Source organism: Mobula hypostoma, chromosome 15, assembly GCF_963921235.1.
Source record: "Mobula hypostoma chromosome 15, sMobHyp1.1, whole genome shotgun sequence".
Lineage (NCBI taxonomy): Eukaryota > Metazoa > Chordata > Chondrichthyes > Myliobatiformes > Myliobatidae > Mobula > Mobula hypostoma.
Genome location: NC_086111.1, coordinates 28,716,402 through 28,737,967, shown reverse-complemented (window position 1 = coordinate 28,737,967; position 21,566 = coordinate 28,716,402). Strand labels below are relative to the sequence as shown.

Below are 21,566 nucleotides of genomic sequence, written 5' to 3'. Positions count from 1 at the left end.
TTGGATAATAAATTCATTCCTGAACACTTGAAGTGTAGAATTAACAGGAAGGATGGAGGAAAACCTTGCAGAAGGAAATCAGCATATCCTTTCATAAATAAGGAGACCAAAACCGCACACAATACTCCAAGTGTGGTCTCACGACTGCCTTATAGAGCCTCAACATCACATCCCTGCTCTTATATTCTATACCTCTAGAAATGAATGCCAACATTGCATTCGCCTTCTTCACAAACGACTCAACCTGGAGGTTAACCTTTAGGGTACCTTGCACAAGGACTTCCAAGTCCCTTTACATCTTTGCATTTTGAATTCTCTCCCCATCTAAATAATAGTCTGCCCGTTGATTTCTTCCACTGAAGTGCATGACCATATACTTTCCAACATTGTATTTCATTTGCCACCTCTTTGCCCAATCTCCTAAACTATCTAAGTCTCTCTGCAGGCTTTCTGTTTCCTTAACCCTACCCACTCCTCCACCTATCTGTGTATCATCGGGAAATTTAGCCACAAATCCATTAATAACGTAGTCCAAAGTAAAAAGCAGTGGTCCAACACTGACCCCTGTGGACCTCTACTGGTAACCGGCAGCCAGCCAGAATAGGATCCCTTTATTCCCACTCTGTGTTCTGCCAACTAGCCAATGCTCTACCTATGCTAGTAACTTCCCTGTAATTCCATGGGCTCTTATCTTGCTAAGCAGCCTCTTGTGCAGAAGTTTATCAAAGGCCTTCTTTGTCAAAATCCAAGTACACCACGTCTACTGCATCTCCTTTGTCTACCCTGCTTGTAATTTCCTCAAAGGACTGCAGTAGGTTTGTCAGGCAGGATTTTCCTTTCAGGAAACCATGCTGGCTTTGGCCTATCTTGTTATGTGCTTTCAGGTACTCCATAAATCTCATCTCTAACAATTGATTCCAACAAATTCCCAACCACTGATGTCAGGCTAACAGGTCTATAGTTTCTTTTCCGCTGCCTCCCACCCTTCTTAAATAGCAGAGTAACATTTGCAATGTTACTCCGTGGGGAACTGAGACTCCAAGTGACTCATTCTGAGTGACATTCCGCCTGATGTAGAGAAGCCGATGTCACAGCACCATGCCCATCCGTCTCATTGAAAAGTAATTAAATAGTGAATAGTTGGACTACTAATTGTTCATGAAAGTCATTTTTACTCTGATTAAATAAAGAAATAAAAATTGTAGCTTTCAATATATTTGAATATTTTTGCAATTATTTGTCACTGCTTTGAATTTGTAGTTTTCATTTTCTTTCAATGTGCATCATAAATCAAATTATTAATAGTTTTTATGGAATGGCCAGAAATTGAGAGGGGGTGCAGGGTATATTGTTTGGGAGCCAAGGGGCCAGTAACATAAAGTTTGGGAACCACTGGTGCATATGTTTTGAAATTTGTAATGTAACCTGAATTAACATGAGTGCTGTGTCTAAGGAATATTAACCATATAACAATTACAGGACGGAAAAAGGCCATCTTGGCCCTTCTAGTCTGTGCCGAACGCTTACTCTCACCTAGTCCCACCGACCTGCACTCAGCCCATAACCCTCCATTCCTTTCCTGTCCATATACCTATCCAATCTAACATTAAATGACAACATCGAACGTGCCTCAACCTGGTAATACAGAACCTAGCATTGTACATTTTGAATGTTGATGTGAAACCTTAACACAGCTCTTATAACCATGTAAATCATTCTGAAGATGTACAAAACAGACGCTGCACAGTTAAACAATGAAACATAAATTTGTCTTGCTCTCAGTTTTTATTGATGTTCTCATAAGGGTTAAATAACTGCAGAAATCTATACTTAGACATGTCATTCACTGTTCACCAAAAATGTCACACGTTGTCTTTAACTTATGCTAACTATATAATTTTCACAAATAGAACCTCCCTCGTCTCAAAAATGTTCAATTAACATATCCCTTCTGTGCTTTCATCTGTGGCAAAATGTATAAATGGATGAGGGCATGCAGAAGCATGTTTTTTTGTGGTGGGAATGCTGAACGCAAACTGGATAGATTACCTTTATTTGGTGATTGAAGGTCCTGTATCTCTGTTATCCTTCTTCCTGCAAACCCACCCAAACCGAGCAGAAGCAGGCATTCTTATGTGTCCTCCCCTTCCACCTTCCACTTCAATGTTAACAGTTTGCACTGCGGAGCAAGCAATGAAATCAAAATTTATGCCGTTAATTTTAACCTAACCCACCTACTGGGAACCAGGTAAATTGGATCACCAACCAGTCTTGCATTTTACATTGGAGACAGTACTACTGAGGAGACAATACTTCATGCTATGGATCTCTCCAGTTGAGCATATAGATCAAACTAACCCCAAATGAGTCTAAGGACTTGAAGGTATTTTTAAGGAAAGAGAACGTTTTTGCTGAGTGATCCATTTCCACATATCTCCCAGCTCTCACTCCCGAAGCCTGTGCACATCCTTTGTACTCCAAATCTCCCCTGCACCCTTTCTCCACTTGATAAGCCTTCACTGTAAAATAGCCCAGCAACCACTCTCTGCTGGTGAATTTCATTGCCAGCTCTGTGAATTTGTAACAGCTACTTTATAGAATTAAACACTTATAGAATTATTCAACAATTATAAAATTATACATAATTAGATACAATTAACATTCAATTCTTTTAAGATTTTAAATGAATGTTAGTCTTCCGTCAAGCAACAAGATACTCTAAAATAACTAATTGTTTAAATCACAAGCTCAACTCGCTACCTTCTCTCTCTTCAGCATAGAACCTACTTTCGATTATTCTGAATTAATCAATAGGGTTAGAAATCAGATATTCATTCCCTTGCTGATTTCCCTCTGAACATTCAAGGAAAGAAGCATTAAACAACATAAAACATTTCTAACCATTAGGTAGCTATTGATATGCAGGCTGTAACATGGTCATCTGATACAAGAAAAACATAGGTTTGAGGATATTGTATAGGCATTTCTTAAGTACTATCTTAAATCAGAGCATTGTTACATTAAAGGTGGCAAGCCTTGACCCTGCAAACCCTAAAGAAACGACAACAATGAAATTACTTCCATCCCCGACATCTGTTGTTCTGACTTCCTGTACTCCATTATGATCAAATCTAAATCTTGACTTAACCACCCTCAAGAGTGTAACTTGAAACTGGCGTTGAAAGCCAATATTTCTTGTAGCCATTTAGTATCTCTGTTTCTCTCATGTAGTATGTTCCAAGTGTTTTAGGGCTTCTTCCTGAGCTGCACTCATGTAGGTCTATATCATTGGGAGCAGCATAATTTGGCTAACTGTAGTGTACATTATAATTCAGTCTGATTTGACTTTCATCTTGAAAAAGGCTCTTTAAGGATATAGTCACTGTAAAGCAATTTAGCAGGTGAATCCCATATATACTCTCCCTCAATAGCCCCAAGGCTAGGTGCAGCACATTTACTGTCATGATCAGATCAGGTTATTACATCCAGAGACTGATAGGCTTCCGATGGTTTATACTTCCTTGGAAATTCTTTCATTTCCTGGTGAGTAATTTAAATGTAATTAACTGGATATTGATTTGATTCTAAGTTGAAATGTTTTACAGTTTATCATCTAAATGGATTTAAGCATTATGTTAATACATAGGTCTTGCAATTAATTTATGACAGGAATTTAACCAGCTGAAATGAACCCCCACAAAGATGCCATACCTGTAGACCAGATTAACTCACCCAGCAGTCATGTTCTCGTGATCTTACAGAATTCTACATTCAATACAGAAACATAGCAAGGATTGAAGTGCAGCTTTTCAATGATATATATGGTGCAAAAATAAATAATTTTTTAAAAGTTTTCCATTCCTCAAGTAAATTTGGAATCAGATTGAAGAGGGTGTACATTTCACTGAATTGAGCGCATGCTACCAAACCATAGTTTTCTCTCAGCGGGGTCTTGCAAAATTAATAAACCAATAACAAAGACATCAAACAAGAAAAAATCTGCAGAAGATGGAAATCTGAGCAACGCACACAAAACGCTGGAGGAACTCAGCAGGCCAGGCAGTATCTAGGAAAAGAGTGCAGTTGACACTTCCGGTCGAAACCCTTCGGCAGGACTGACAAAGGGTTTCAGCCCAAAATATCAACTGTACTCTTTTCCTAGATGCTGCCTGGCCTGCTGAGTTCCTCCAGTATTTTGTGTGTGTAACAAAGACATCACTTCCACCTTTGTAACGAATCTTAGACAACTTTAAATGAATGTCCACTTTGTGTAAATACTACACTCCTGGGAGCTTCTACTAGAGTTTGCCAGATTTGTATTCTATTATTTAGCTGACCAAAGTTTCTTTGGTTAGCTTATACAGATGGTGAATGTAAATTAGAGCATGATTGTCATTCCAGTGAAAGTCCTTCACATGTGCTTGATTCTTTTGTTACAGGCTATACAATACAGCTTGGTCTGCTCCAGTTCATAGGCCTTTCCAAGCAGTGGCTGATCGCACTCCAAGCAGCAGAAGTGGTTCTTGTGCCACGTCAGTCCCTTGCATTCTACGAAGTCTTCTGAGAAAATTATCTGCAACCAAAAAGAGATCACAATGAAACACAAGATATTATTACTACATGGTGATTGCTATCCCTTTTCCCCTTTGCTGCCGCTCTTTGAGAACAAAACCTTGGCTGCCATTTCAATCCAGTACTTACAGCAATAACACACATACCAGAGTTCTGCATTATGTGCCCATCTTTTAAATTGGACCCAGAAGTGTAAGTGAAGCTGGGATAGGCAACTTAGTTACTACGACAAAGGAGAATATTTACCTCATCTTGTTTGTAGCCAGCTCCCAACAGGGCATTCTTATTGATTCTATTTCCTCTTCTTTGTTTCCCTATGGCTCTGCAAGTTTTTTGTCTTTTCCCACATGTCCAAGAGCTCCCCTTTGATTCTAAGGTGTGATTACAGTAGCCAATTAAACTATATTGGCCATCTATCAAGGATTTATTTTTTGTTATGAAAGGACAGCTCATCACTGCTTTGAGATATGGAAGAGATCTTATTGAACAAGACAGTAGGCACGAGGGACTGAATAGCCCACTCCTGCTTCTATTTCTCCTATCCCTAAGCAGACATCTGAAAAAGAAAACTTTCAAATTAAAACCTCCTCCACTTTTATTCACACAGATCCAGCTCACTAAATTTCCAAACATCTTTAATCTGTGTCACATCTTTGTTTTGTCATTCATAGTTACACCTTGTCCCATAACTTCCAATCTTCATATGCTAAACATCCACCCCAATTAACTGTGCTCCAACACAGAAATTCCAACAAGATCCCAATTTTCCACATGGTTTTCTTGGGGCTGGAAATGTGAAAACTGAAAGCACTTCTTCCTTCAGTTATAAACACCACTGATCTTCTCTACCAACTAAAAAGCTTGATTTTATAATTGCTGATTGAGGACTGCTATAATATTTATCATATTCTCTATAACCACAATTAAGGCTACTTGATCTACAGTTTACACCAGCTCTCAGAGCAATGGCAGTAATCTCATTCCTCACTATTTCCCTGTGACATATTTTCTCCCATCAATCCTTTGCCTGCCCGCTGATTCTCCTGCCATTCACCCATACATAGGGCATTTTGCAGCCACCAGTTAACCCATGATGTGTATTTGCAGCAGCACGTCTTCAGCTTTATTGCTAACTAGTTTACAGACAACACTTAGGAAAGAAATTACCACAGTATACACTATGAAATTTGCACTTTGTGCCCAGTTTATTAGGTACCTCCTGCATCTAATAAAATGGCCAATGAGCACATGTTTGTGGTCTTCTGCTGCTACAGCCCATCTACTTCAAGGTTTGACATGTGGATTCGGAGGTGTTCTTCTGCACACCACTGTTATAACATGTGGTTATTTGAGTTACTGTCACTTTCCAAGCTAGCCATTCTCCTCTGACCTTTCTCATTAACAAGGCATTTTTGGCCATAGAGCTGCTGATCATTGGATTTTTTTTTTCTGTTTCTTGCACCATTCTCTGTAAACTCTAGGGACAGATGTGCATGAAAATCCCAGGAGATCAAGAGTTTCTGGGATACTCAAACCACCCTGCCTGGCAACAACAGTCATTCTATGGTCAAAGCCACTTAAATCACAACTCTTCCCAATTCTGATGCTTGGTCCGTACAACAACTGATCCTCTTGACCATGGTCTGCATGCTTTTATGCATTGAGTTGCTGCGGTGTCCCCGTGTATGTTGGGTCTCATCAATGTAGAGGAGGCCACATCGGGAGCACCATATATGATGTAGAAGATGACCCTAATAGATTCACAGGTGAAATATTGCCTTACCTGGAAGGACTACTTGGATCCTTGAATGAGAAACATTGCTTCTCATTTCTATGCTGTGAGACATTGACATACAAATGATTATGGCACTTGTGTAGTGTATAATACACAGTTTGGAAGAATTGTGATTTTATGTGGTAAAGTATCATATTTGTAGCAATATAGATGTTGTCATATCCAAGGCTTACTTGTTTTTATTTTATTAATTTGATTGTAATCGGCTGCTGACAGATTTTAAAACTTCCTCAATTTTGTAACAGTAGTACAGATATCAAATGGTTGTTAATGATAATTGTCTCTGGAACTTAAAAGAATCCCATCGAGGCAGTGCGATGTTGTGAGCAAAGTGACCTATCATGTGCTCTTGGGCTGTCACTGCCATAAATGGCAAAGGAGAGTTTAAAATCGGAAAGCATACTTTGTTTTTGAATTTATATAAAGCATCATATATGAATCATAAATTTAAAACCAAATTATTTCCTATAATTTTTATTGGTTCTGGAGGCTCAGACTGGATTATCAAGTGCAAGAGAGCAAGGAAGTTCTTTGTCAGTGTTTCTTGAAAAAGTGAATGACAGATCAAAATATTTGACAAGAAAAATATGGAAAAAAGAGCAAAACCATTGCCATTAGTTTAAAACTAAGACTACAATTGAATTTGCACATGCCTCTAAAATTTCCTTTTACAACTCTCTGTAAGTTATTGAATGCACCTTAAAGGCATTCCCATTAACTTCAATACCATATCAGTGCATTTCTAAACATAGTAAACATTATTTTCAGATCATTTGCATGCATGTATGGGGTATTGAGATGATTTTTCACACCAAACTTTCAATAACAACTGAAAGCCAACTTTAATTTTCACAGCCATTGCTACTATTGTTCCACATTGAACCTTATGTTTTCAACGCACTGGATGTGAACCAGCTTCCATTTAAGGCTGTGTATTTGACAACACCCATTTGTGAATGTCATATTCAGAATGTACTCAGATAAGACATAGGATATTGTTCCTGAACTACAGCCAGCAATTGTGTTTAAATCCAGACATAAAGCTAACAGAGAAGAACTCTGTATTTTACTGTATTTTTCTCCTTGTTGTTTAGATTGATTATCTGAAGGGTTGGTTGTTTCTATACTTTTTTATGATTTTGGAGCAAGTAGTTGAAACGTCATTGAAGTAAACTGAGTTTGGCACAGATGTGATCATTACATGAATTTCCAGGATAGACAATGTTAAATTTGCCAAAATGACTTTACCCCAGCAAGGGTAACCTAGATACCCAGTTGAATTATCATGCCTTGTCTTCAGCTGCAAGTGAATACATGTTGCTGTGTGCTTAGGTTGGTAATGCACTGAACACCATTCGCCCAACAACCCACCTCATCACAGGCAATGCAGCGAGATTTCTCACTCTCACAGTAATGGCGCCCACACATCAACCGGCCACTCTTCCAGAAGTAGATGAGATCCACCAGGGGTTCATTGCACCAGGTGCATAAAAAGCACGCTGGGTGCCAAAGGCGGGCATACCCAGCGCGCTCACAATACACCACAGGGCTCTCATTGCTGACTGTCTGCTTGCAAAGTTCACAATGCTGCAAAACAAAACGCAAAAAAAAAAAAATCAGGCCAGCATAATAACATCAGATAAACACTTCTCTCAGGAAAACAGATCCAAAACTTGAGGTGTGCCTCACCCTTGAAACAATAGTTATTGACTTTCGGATGTCGGCAACCCATTTCCAGCACTTCCATTTTACGTGTGCTGCACCCAGAAGAATATTCAAGGAATAACTTTCTGTTAAATAGGGCTGCTGGTAGTTTGCACTTTGGATTGCTGGCATTGGGCTAAGCTCGGAGGATTGTACTACAACTGATCTCTCAGTTCACTTGAATTGCCATCAATTCAGTCCAAAGATAAAGAAAAAGAATCCATTACGATCACAGGGTAATTCCAGCAACCCATATGAAGCTGATCAACAGTCCAGAAATACAGTCTCTTCAGGCAGAGCATTCTGAATGATTTAAAAATAACCTTTGATGGCATTGATGGATTCCAACAGATCTAGGAATACTAGAGCAGTGTCACAAACCTGCTGGTATATGGAGATGTAACAACGGCCCTTTCAAATTTACGTTCTTCGGGTGGAATTTACCATCCAAGTTAAGTAAGTTTATTTTGCATTGCAGAGCAAATTCCTTAGCACTGCCAAGCAGACAAGTGTGTCCAGATATAAATTCTTAATATTTCCTGCAAGAGGTCTGTACATGTCATCATATAAAATATGACAACAGCTCATTGTTTGGGTAAATTGGCACCAGACACAACTCCATCTAAATGCTGGTTTATGTTTGACTGGAGCATTAGATTTTGCACTTCAAGGATGAATACACCAGCATCAAGACTGAACTTTTATTCCTTTTATTTTCCCCAAGGTGAAAATGGTATAAGTTTTCACTATCCAAGCGAATAAAATCTGAAAGTATGTCTTTCGAAGTCTGTGTTGGTTCTGATTGTATTACTTCTAGTCAGTGATAGAAGGTGTTAACCTCATAGTCAGGTTGATAGTCAAGCTTTTTTGTTGACATTTTCTATCTAATCCTCACTTACCACAATTAAAATCACTGCTGTACCTAATTATATAGACATTCAGGCAGCCGAGAGTAATTTTTCCACACAACCAACAATCAAAATGGCTACTTGTTCATGTAAAACAGAGACAATGAAAACAAGAGGAGAAAAAAAGCAATGGATTAGCAAATTTGTTTCCAAATGAAACTGGTAGAGAAAGAATATTGGCAAGGATTTTAAGAGCACTTCCCCTCTCAGTAAACAATAACATAAGATTACATACTGAGCCAAACAGGTTTCAAGACTCATTGGAAAACAACAAAAACCCAAACAAGATTGCAGAAAATATAGAAGTAATTGGGCTCTGAAATCAGCGATGTGTGAACTTTGTGCTCATCATGGGTTTTGGGATCCAGTTCCTGTGTAATGAGGCAAATCTTGGGACAGTTTGAATGTGATAGTTGGGTGAGAACAAAGTCTTGGAATGGGATGAGAGAACAAGTCACAGATTCTGTTTAGTACTAGCCAAATAACCCCTGGTCCAACTGTCTGTAATTGTCTGCCAACAAATACAATTTGATTCCGGGATAATTATTCTTATCTCTATGCAATTAACACTAAATACTAATATATTCAGCTAAAATCTTTATTATTTACCAACAATTCCATTAAGGTCCTTCAGGTATAATCAGTCATCTGATGTGTTCAATGCCTTAATGTCTAATGTGGTAATTCTTTAAACTGATAATAAAGCTTGCAGGAAATAACAAAATTCTTTGACTCAAGTCTCGTACATGCACTTGCCTCACCTTCACTCAGATGGTTGTCTGCAGATAAACTCATTAAGCAAGTCAATGCATTTCATTTCCAAAGTTCAAAGTAAATTTAAAGTAGTTCTCTAGCCCATCTTCCCTTTGTCTGGTTTGGCATTTACAGTTTTCTTTAAAAAAGACATTTACTTTTGAAATTAGCAGAACTTGGCATCAATTAAACAAGATCAAAGTGACAGATATATCAAAGACCAGCATGTCACAGAATATCAACCCACAATGCAACTGATGAAGCTAAAGAACTTTATATAAGTGAACGGAGGTGAAATAAAAGGCTGTGATTTCATTACCAGTGGTTAATCAATACTTTAGTCAATGAGCAGGACATATTTGTCACTACAGAGTGTGTTTCTCACAACAATAGTGATCCTGTAGATTCCGCCGAATGTCATTAACCAGTTATCAGCCTTTCTCATATGCTTCATGAATTCAAGGGTGTTACACAGCATACATAATGTTATTGTATGAGGAGTGTATGATGGCTCTGGTCTTATACTCAGTGGAGTTTAGAAGTATAAGGGGAGATTTCATTGTAATCTATGGAATATTGAAAGGATAGACGGTTTACGTAGAAGGAATGTTTCCAATAGTGGGGAGTCTAGAACCAGAGGGTACAGCCTCAGAATAGAAGAACATCCCTTTAAAGCAGAGAGGAGGAACTTCTTTAACCAGATGGTGGTGAATCTGTGGAACTCATTGCCACTGATGGATATGAAGGGCAAGTCACTGGGTACATTTAAAGTGGAGGTTGATAGCTTTTTGATTAGTAAGGGGATCAAAAGTTTCAGGGAGAAGACAGAAGAAAGGATTTGAGAGAAAATAATCTGCCTATGATTCAGTAGTGGAGCAGACTTGATGGGCCAAATTGACTAATTCTTAACTTAGGTCTTATGCTCTAATGTCTCAATCAACTGGACATTGCCACATTACTTGTCCCATGTGGAAGTGTTCTCCCAAGTGAACACCTTTGACCACAAGTCCTACAGTCAGTGGTCAGCATGAAACATCCTGCAAATACTGCGACACGGGGACTCTTATCTATACTGTAGGGTGATTCTCTGAGTAAACTGCCCAAATCATTTTGCAGAAAGTCTCTTCACCGGAACTCACCAACAGGCACCAAGACCTTGCTTGGCTAGTGGCTTCTTGTACAGAGAAATATCTTCCCCAATGCCCATTTCCTCAAGGGTGGCTGCAGTGGGGTGAGATAGTCACCTGCCTCTTTGAAAATTGGGTATTTGTTGAGAAGATGTGGAGAAAGATGCTAAGACCTACATCATAGTTCATCCCAAGCAACTGCATAATGGAGGATACTTTGTGCCTCAAGGCACACACACAAGCAGACATGTTGCTGGAAGATCATCAACTCAATAAAGGGCACTCTATGTTGGCCCAAAATTTGTTGGTTTTCAACACCACGAGATGTCTGTATGGGAATGCTGCTGGTTAGCACAGACCAGACTGCTGCGAGATGCACCAAAACTTGATGTAGCCAACACAAAATTTGGGGGGGGGGGGGGAAGGACAACAGTTAAATGTCCTTTTACTACCATACTTTGAAGAGTTATTGGGTGGAAAAATTCCTCAAGCATTATGGATTTCAAAAAAAAAAGCTAATAATATTGAATGTATTGGTGATAATACGATTGAATGTAAAATGTTTTGCACTGTGTTTATTCCTTTGTATACATAATTTATTTTGAATAAAGTTTACCTTTGAAACAAAAAGTGAACGAGAACCCATAGGATTCCTGCTGTACAGAGCTTGGAGGAAATTCCCCACCATCATAAAATATTAATAGATACCAGTGGTGTAGACAGCTTGAGGTATGGAAATCGTTGTTTTTCAGATGACCCAACATCAGAGCTAGTTCACTTGGTAACCTCCTTAATTCTGAGATAGAAAGCTGAGGTCAAGTTTTAATCTAGAGATAAGTGTCAGAGTTGTCTGTCCAATGCAGTGCTGGGGAAGGCACCATCAAGAAGTAGTCTGTAAAATGAGCCTCAATATAAAGACTTCAGTGGAGTAAAATACTCCATAAGTTTTGTTTATTTGATCCTAGTATCCTGCTCAATTTTAAAAACAGATTATCTGGTCAATATTATTACATTGTTTGTGGGTTTCATTTGTTCTCTTTTTTTAAACGTAGATTAAGCTGATGTAAAGTAGAGGAGTGGAATTTTAAAAAAAAATAATTATGGAGATGTGCAATACATGATATTGGGAGAATTCCAGAAGGAATCTCACTGATCTTCCCTCTTCTCTTGCATCTCCTCTTGATTCTGATGTTTACGTACGGTAATGAAAGTCAGAGATAAGAACCCTGGATCAAGGGAAGACAAAAACACGAGGAATTCTGCAGATGCTGGAATTTCAAGCAATGCACATAAAAGTTGCTGGTGAACACAGCAGGCCAGGCAGCATCTCTAGGAGGAGATACAGTCGACGTTCTGGGCGGAGACCCTTCGTCAGGACTAACTGAAAGGGGAGCTAGTAAGAGATTTGAAAGTGGGAGGGGAGGGGGAGATCCAAAATGATAGGAGAAGACAGGAGGGGGAGGGATGGAGCCAAGAGCTGGACGGTTGATTGACAAAAGGGATATGAGAGGATCATGGGACAGGAGGCCTAGGGAGAAAGAAAAGGGGGGGGGGAACCCAGAGGATGGGCAAGGGGTATAGTGAGAGGGACAGAGGGAGAAAAGGGAGTGAGAGAAAAAGAATGTGTGTATATAAATAAATAACGGATGGGGTACGAGGGAGAGGTGGGGCATTAGCGGAAGCTTGAGAAGTCAATGTTCCAGAGATAAGAACCCTGGATCAAAGGAAGAGAAGGTCCTTTCTAACACATCAGAATGCTGACCAAGAACTCCTGAGATGTTGCTGGTCATTGGCATTAGCTTTACTCCAACCAGTTTGGATTTAATTTTTATTATCCACAGGTAGGTTGTACCTTTACTCTCGCAGGCCAGAAAGTGTTGATGAGCCTGTGTGCTTCTCTGTGTAGGTGATATCAGTGCTCTCAAATCACCTCCAAGGAAAAATCTAAAATTCACAAGGAAGACCAAACCTTAAATAAATTTACAATTATTCTTATTCATCTGAAGGGATTTAGGAAAAAAAAATGATGGATTCATCAGTTTCATGCACTGTGTCCAATTAAATCCAGAAAAGTAAAGCAAAAATGGATTGAATTTTATTTGGTCTGGAGTGGATTAGTGGCAAGCAGTACAACTACTCCTATCATTGTGATGTTTAATTGAAAACATCACTGAAGGATAGTATGGAATTAAATATGATTATTCCTTAAACTTTTGGCTCAAATTGCCTGAAGAGACATAGCGCATCACAGCACCAATACTGAATGAGAAATAAATCAATCAGTTTCAAAAGTCTGGAATCTGAGAGTCGTGGAATGACAGAAATTAAGTAGTAGTATGGTTTTGAAGAAAGGAAATTATTGTTACGGTAATTCTTGATTTTAGTGTACATTGGGTGAAAGCACAGAATAATATATTTGGGTTTCAGTGATGGAGAGGCCATAGTCATATAGCTAAAATAAAGCTAAAGCCTTTGCGTGGAGATATGTGCATATTTAGAAATATTCCAGACAGATATTGTTTCCACAATAAAGTTCAACATAAACACAGTCTAAGAATACTTCCACGTGTTTATCCGAATATTAAAATCGCTTTGCGGTTTAACTAATGCCGTATGCTTAAGTGTCAAAATGATCTACAAGTCAACTGAAACTTTATAGAAGCTTTGTTAGGTTTCCCAATGCATTGAACATGAGAATGGCGTTATTAGCACCAACATACCTATTGATACAATGCTATGCAACAGGTACAGTCCTTGTAAGGTGCTTTGAAGGGCTAAGCTACAGGGAATGATCAATTAGATGCTACAATGTTGGGGCTGTGCTGAGGAACCTGGATAGCCAGGTGAAGAACAAAGCTCTAATAAATCATGTACTTTGCACGTGTCCACTTCCAGATACTCTGGCAGGAAGGTACATAGAAGGTCTCTCTGTGGATACCACACTATTTCTAAATGCCCGTGCTTTGGAGAAGATGTTTGTTCTTATGCTGCATGCTTCAGTAGGTTGAGGAAAATGTTAATGAAGGCTCCCCTTTGGATATGGACCTCAATAAAATAGCAGTAAGCAACAAACAGTGAGATATGACTGGCATCAGGCGCAACACCTTGGAATAATCTTGAGCTCAGAATCTGAGAGTGACAATGTCTCTGCGCTAGTGTGCAAAGCAGTCCAGACACACATAAGATGAGAGGAAATCTGCAGACGCTGAAACTCCAAGCACACACACAAAATGCTGGAGGAACTCAGCAGGCCAGGTAGCATCTATAGAAAAAAGTACAGTTGACATTTCAGCCTGAAACATCCACTATACTATTTTTTTCATAGATGTTACCTGGCCTGCTAAGTTCCTCTGGCATTTTGTGTGCATGCTCATTCACACAGATTATAACTGAGGTTCAAGAGAGTTCATTTTCTAAATGGGGAGCAAATTCAGAAGTCAGAGTTATAAAGGGACTTGGGAGTCCTAGTGTAGGATTCCCTAAATATTACGTTAGTAGTAAGAAAGGCAAATGCGATTTTAGCATTTATTTTTAGAATATAAAAGCAAGGACATAATGATGAAGCTTCATAATTTGTTCCTCAGATCACATTTAGAGTACTACAGGCAGTTTTGGGCCTCATATCTAAGGAAGGGGTGTGCTGGCATTGAAGAGAGTCCAGAAGAGGTTTATAGAAAAGATCTTGGTAATGAAAAGGTTCATGTATGAGGAGTGTTTGAGGGCTCTGGGCCTATACTCTTTGAAATTTAGAAGAACAAGGATGGAATCTCATTGAAACATGTAAAATATTGAGAAATTTGGACAGAGTAGAAGTTGAGAGGATATTTGCGATAGAGGGGGAGCCGAAGATTGGAGGGAACAGCCTCAGAATAGAAGGATATTTAGTTATTTATAGAGATACAGCATGCAATAGGTACTTCCGGTCGTTTGAGCTGTGCTGCCCAGCAACCCCCGATTTAACCCTAGCCGAATCACAGGACAATTTATAATGAGCAATTAACCTACCAACTGGAATGGTTTTGGACAGTGGGGGGAAGCCAGAGTACCTGTGGTCATGGGGAGAATGTACAAACTCCTTACAAGCAACAGCAGGAATTGAACTCCAGTCACCTGCACTGTAAAGCGTTGTCCTAACCAATATGCTACCATTCCATCTTTGTGGATGTCCCTTTAGAACAGAGATGAGGAAGAATTTCTTTAGCCAGAGGGTGCCAAATCTGTGGAATTCATTGTCGCAGACAGCTGAGGCTGCCAAGTGATTTGGTATACTTAAAGCAGAGATTGATAGACTTTTGATTAGTAAGGGCATCAAAGGATATGGGGGAAAGCCATGATTAAATGGCAGAGCAGACTCATAGATCTGACGGACTAATTTGGCTGCTCTGTCTTATGGGCTAAACTTCTAAAACCTTTCTGAAAAGAATCCAGTTGCCCATCAAACATTAGCAGCCTGCTCTTTATCAGCACCGACAGAAGTAGGCAACAGGCCAGTGGTATGGAGTGGAGCATCAAGCACGTCAGCAGGCAATCTGCACACTATCCTTTCATCCCCTCCATGGCAAATACCCTGCATGTTTGATTATTCCCATTGCTTATACGAGACCATCAATTATGATGGGTATTCACCTTCTCCTTTCTCCTGGTGCTCCCGTGATATGAACCACAAAAAAGTCATTGCTTGTTGACGTGTATCAAATGTAAATAAATTCACACTCCAGAGGCCAAGTTCTGGGATATATCAACCAGCCTGTAATTTGAACCAGTCCGTGCAGCTGATTTTAATCAGAATTTGGGCAACAGTGAACCCTGCTTATCACGGCTAGCTGTTTCACAAATGGTAACAATTTTCAATACAGTAAGACCACTAATCAGATTAGAATCAGAAACTTGATGGGGAGCAGTAAAACCTGCAAAGGCTGAAATACTACAAATAGTCAGTACCTCTGAAAATGAAAGTTTTCACAAATATTAACTTTAGTTTATGCAACTGTATGTCTTTCCTAAGAGGTCAGGTTGGTGGCATTACCGTTTCCTTTTCCAATTGATTGAGAAGAGTTGGCACTGAAAAAGATGCACATGTTCACATCACTGTCGAGTGATAGCAAAGGTGATTAATGGCTCCATTCCATTCGCAAGAAAAATAATTTCATAATTACTAAGTAAAGAGCAATATATTTAAATTCATAAGCTGAAGTTGGCCAGTCTATAAAATGTAATTTTATGTGAGCAAAGAGTTGCGTTTTTCCTGTTTGAAGTAGAAATTATTACATATTTGGAGTGCTGGTAATTAATCTGGGTACTATGTAAAAGCACAGATATCTGAGCTCAATTATTTTTGACCCGGCCTGCTCCACTTCCGTAATTAGTGGTATAGAGCAGGTGAGGGTCAGAGTTCACTGCTGTATCAGCATTTAGTCAGGCTCCAAACTGCAGCTGGGCATTTTCATTTTTAATGCATTCCATTTATCATTTTAAGTGTTTGAAAGTAACTGTTCCGAGTTAATACTATGCTTCCTCTGTGAAACTGTAAAGGTCAACTTCCATTGAGTGGAACTACCATGCAGACCTGACGTATGTTTGCTCTTCCAGACAGGAAAATGTAATGAACTTACTAGCCTGGAGGGTTTATGAAACAAAAGAAAAGGCATACTTAATGATACTCTCAAACCAAAACAAGCCTGATGAAGGGTGTTGGGGGCTGTGGTAAATTCCCCTTTAGCTCTCTCATTTCATAAGATTATCAGAGGATGAATTTTTAAGAAAGGCCCCCACCCCCGAGCGAAATACACATGTGACGACTGGTAATTACATCATGGCAGTGCCACTATAATTTCCTCACACACCTCTTTTCATTTCCCAAGGATCAACTCCAAAGTTTATAATGATAAACCTCACCAGTACTTTGGCAATTTTCTATAAGAAAGAATCTGGATGTATTTCCTATCCTCGTGAAATCCATATGGAGAATCACAAGCAAGCTCTCCCTCTGTATTGCATGATGTGAACCCAATACATGCCTATAATTCCAGTTTGATCATAGGTTTAGGTGTGCTTTCCCTAGCAAAGCTGAGTAAGAGCAAAAGATCTGGAATTAAACCTAGAAGGTATTGGACGAGCTTCCAGCAGAAGTGGTTGAGGCAGGTTTGATGTTGTCATTTAAAGTTCAATTCGATAACAAAATGGACAGGAAAGGAACGGAGGGTTATGGGCTGAGAGCAGGTAAATGGGACTAGGTGAGAGTAAGCGTTCAGCACGGACCAGAAGGGCCGAGATGGCCTGTTTCCGTGCTGTAATTGTTATATGGTTATATGGTTATAAGAAATAAGGCTGGAAGGTTTTGGCAAGGTCCAAACCAATCACAATCTTAATTGATGGAAACTTAACTAACAGACCTGGAGATATTTTATTCAATATTTTCATTTAATGTAATTTTTTTTCTCTTTTGTTCCATATTTATATTCCCTTCTTGCCTTTTTTTTAAACTGTTTTTAATGGAGGTCGGGTTTGAGGACGTGATTGTAAGTTCTTTAACTCTACCTGTTTCCAAGTTAGCCCCTTGCTTTGCTTTGAGTTTAGTTGCACGGTGGGTTTTTTTTTTGGGGTCTTTTTTGGGTTTTTTTTTTCCTTTTCTCTATTGATATATATATATATATATAAATTAGTATACTATTATTTTACCATATTATTTTATGTTTAAATTGCACTGTTTGTACCAATTTTTTCTTCTGTATTAATATCTCCTGTAATTTCTAACAGTGTATTAGTGCCTTTATGGTTTACCCTTTGTATAGTTATTCAATAAAAAGATTTAAAAAGAAAGAAAGAAACTTAACTGTAGTGTGCTGCAGAGATCAGTGCTGGGTCCATTGTTGTTTGTCATCCATTTCAGCGATCTGGATGAAAAATGTGATTACCTGGATCAGCAAATTTACTGATGAAGCCATGACTGGGGGTGTAGCAGACAATGAGGAGGGCTATCAAAGCACACAGCAGGATTTGAACCAGCTGGAAAAATGGGATGAAACATGGCAAATGGAATTTGCTACAGATACGTTGCACTTTGGCAGGATAAAGCGGGGCAGGACTTACAATGTAGGCAGTAGGGCACTGAGGAGTGCAGCAGAACAGAAGAATCTGGAAATACAGACCCCTAAGGCCAGGTGAGGCTAGAACTAGAGTTCATGGATTAAGGGTGAAAGATGAAATATTTAAGTGGGACCTGAGAGGGAACTTCTTCACTCAGAGAGTGGTGAGAATGTGGAACAAGCTGCCAGTGGAATTGATGGATGCAGGATCGATATCACCATTTAAGAGAAATTTGGATAGGTCTATGAAGGGGAATGGAGGGCGATGGTTCAGGTGCAGGTTGATGGCACAGGCTGAATAATAGTTTGGCATGGACTAGATGGGCTGAAAGGTTTGTCTCTATGCTGTAATGTTCTATGACTATGACTTTAGCTAGTAGAAGTGGCTTAAACAAAAGATAGAACAATCGTGTCCTATGTTCTTGATGCTGGGGGGTCAAATAGGACTGGCACAAAGGTGTAAATTGAATGCTCCAGAACACATAGGCATTAGACTTTTTATATTTTCGTTAAAGCAACTGGACACCATGGCTCTCCCAGCCTATAAGCCCATGATTCATCTGCATTACTGGCTACTGAGAATCTCCCATGGAGATTGTCAAAGAAGCAGCACACAGACGTGGTTGTAAACTTATAACATTAGGTTAGTAGAGGAAGATATACTTTTGTTTCCTTGAAAAAGTTGTATTTTACAAATTAGAGGGAAAACTTACAATCAGAATGCTTTCAGAAGGTGAAAGTAAAATCCTATTTGTCTATCCAAAATTAGAGCCAGATTATTGAGTGAAAACCTTGAAGATCTCCACAGAGAAAGAAGTCTGCCAACCTGAAAGGTTATAGTTTAAGGATTCCTAAGGTTGAAAAGGGAGTTGCCATGAGAAAATCTGCAAGATTAGTAAATAATGGCCCATTTCTCTCTTTCCTTAACCTGAAGAGGCTTTCTTCTAGCTAACGTGCAATTTTTTGAATGCTCCATCCCAAGTTATTATTGGCCATTTGACGGCAATTTAGATAGTGAGCATAGCAGCCTGGTTGACTATTTAGGACAATTGTTTGGGAACTGCCTGTTTCGGTTCCAAAGGGATAATTCCTGCAGGCAATCAAGCACAGAACAATAAAAAATGCACTCAGTGAGAGGGGTCCTGGTTCACTTTATTAGATACAGGAGGTACTCCTAATAAAGTGGCCAAGTGAGTGTTTATATTGCTTTAGATGTTAATCTAATTAATCCATGTTGCAGGTACAGAACATAAAGGTCAACTTTCAACTATCCCTATGCTAAAGTTGTCATTCAGTTTATTGCCTATGATAAGGACATGAATTGGCCTGGGAGGCTTAGGCACTAGAAGGCTGTAGGGCTGATGCATTTACAGTCCATTACCTTTGAGAGAATAAGGTGAAAGAATGAAGAGAAAATCTGTACAAAACACAATGCAAGTAAACAGCTTCTACAGTAAGCTTTCATCTACCTTGAGAATTCCTCAATCCACACTTAAGAATGAAGCCTCTGTCTGGTCAAATCCAAAGGGAAATCTCAGTCCATTGACTTGCCCTGTTCTTTTTGAAGCTTCCATGAAAGAAATTAAGTTTTCAGGTTATGTCTTTAAAATAGTGGGATGTGTGTGGCTGGGTTCAGGCTACCAGTATTCAAAATGACTGAAGGAAACTAAATAAAATCACAAGTCAGTGACCCATGGCAGTACAAGATCCTTTGACCTTGAACTTGATAGTTTATGATTAAAGAGCTAAGCCATGTTCCCCCTGTCATTACACTGCTCATTCTATTGTAAGATCAATTGAATGTAGACCAGTTAAATTATAGAGCTTGTCAGTCTCACAGCCCAATAGCAAGGTGGTATCAGAAAATCAAAAAATAAAGAAGATAGGCTCTTTGTTATTTATTTTTATTTATTGACACGGAATAGGCCCTCCCGGCTCTTCAAGCCGTGCTGCCCAGCAAATTAATCCTAGCCTAATAACAGGACAATTCACAATGACCAATTAGCCCACCAACCAGTACGACTTTGGACTGTGGGAGGAAACTGGAGCAGCGGAGGAAACCCACACGGTCACAGGGAGAACGTACAAACTCCTTACAGGTATGGGAATTGAACCTGGTTTGCTAGTACTGTAAACCGTTGTGCTAACCACTACACTACCATGCTGCCCCTTTATCTTTGATGACTTCAGCTTATGGCTCCTGTAACCAAGTTGAATTCTCAATTATGTTGTTTATTGTATACAGTGGCAAGGAGTGGAAAGAGTGAGAAAGAAAAGGAAGAAGAGCTTAAGGAAAACACATGATAGGCAGAAAACTTGAAAGACATAGAAACGGTGAAAAAGACATTTTATACCTGTGGTTGCATTTTGTCTATGCACAAAACTGAGATCTAAGTGATGAAATGTGTAATCATTCTTATAGCACAGCTATTGTTTCTTGCCTTATACCTATGCCAAGATAAGTGTTTTTTTTAAGTTAGAGAATTTGAGATAGATCTAAAACAGACCTGAAGGTGAACAGGATTCACAAATATTTTCTTTCAATTTTGCTGAATAAGTTGTTAACAAAAAAAAAAGATTTATATTGGTCACTCACATATTTGTCTTTCTGCTGGGATTCTGCCAGTGTCCCATTGGATGCAGTTGGGGTGGCCTGTGGCATCTCCTTTGCTATTTTGCCATTGGAAAATTGTTCCTTAGCTTCTGTCTTCTGCTGCTGGTTGGCTTCTTGTTTGGCACTAGCTGCTTGGCCAGGCAGTGCCACTTCTCCAACTCCCAGCACGTCACTCTTGTACTTTCTGACAAACTCTTGCATGTTCTTCACTTCACTCTCTGACAAAGCGTGACACTGAAAGGGGTCCTGGTCATAGGCAGGCAGCTGCCTCATTAATTGCTTACGGCGATAATAGGCCCCTTCCGTTCCAGCAATTGGCTGCATTTCCTTTGGAATGAAATCCATATAATGAATAGCCTGATGAAGGGAGAGACAGAAAGAATGTGGATTTAATTGCTCAAAATGTAACTGCATTGCACATAAGTATAAAACAGCTATTTCACTCACCCCCATCTTTTCAAGTTTTAGAATTATTTTTGTTAAATTGTGATACTTTACTATAAATGGTCATAAATTAATGCCAGTGGTAGTGCTTGCTTATTACTCATTCTGATGTATTCATGGAATTCTACAAATATTGTGTTGTTTGGAACAGTTTGTGCAGATTACACTGTACATTTATATTAAATGAGAAATCACTTTCTCTTAATACATTCTTAGTTCCTGAGCCATATTTTCTAAGTAAATCCATGCCGATTATTCTTGTGTGTCCTACTGAAGATAATGTTATGTTACAACAGATCAATTACAAATAAATGATTTTATAAGGTAATTCTTATCATTATAGCCAGACAGTTCTTTGGCTCCAAGAGAATCATTAGAGACTGAAAATGAGCTGCCCAAGGTTTCACAGATTTGGAGTGGAGTTAGTGGCTGTGATTTTGCAAATATATTATCAGGAAATATCCTTATTGGCTGCTGTCCAAGCATTTTAAAAGAATAAGTAACTCTGTACTACAATTCCTAATTCCACATTGACACATGGGTTTTCCTGGGAAAGGGGCAACA

General features: G+C 39.1%; 1 protein-coding gene across 1 annotated transcript in view; it reads right to left on the bottom strand.

Annotated features, from left to right (window-relative positions):
• Positions 1 to 4,177: 4,177 nt before the first annotated feature.
• lmcd1 (LIM and cysteine-rich domains 1) overlaps positions 4,178 to 21,566 on the bottom strand; it is a 67,468-nt gene continuing 50,079 nt past the window's right edge. The window contains exons 4-6 of the mRNA XM_063068384.1: positions 20,541 to 20,915; positions 7,739 to 7,954; positions 4,178 to 4,573 (exon numbers count right to left, since the gene is read on the bottom strand). Of these exons, the coding sequence (XP_062924454.1) occupies positions 4,412 to 4,573; positions 7,739 to 7,954; positions 20,541 to 20,915 (753 nt within the window). The 3' untranslated portion in view covers positions 4,178 to 4,411. The remainder of the gene's footprint in view (positions 4,574 to 7,738; positions 7,955 to 20,540; positions 20,916 to 21,566) is intronic.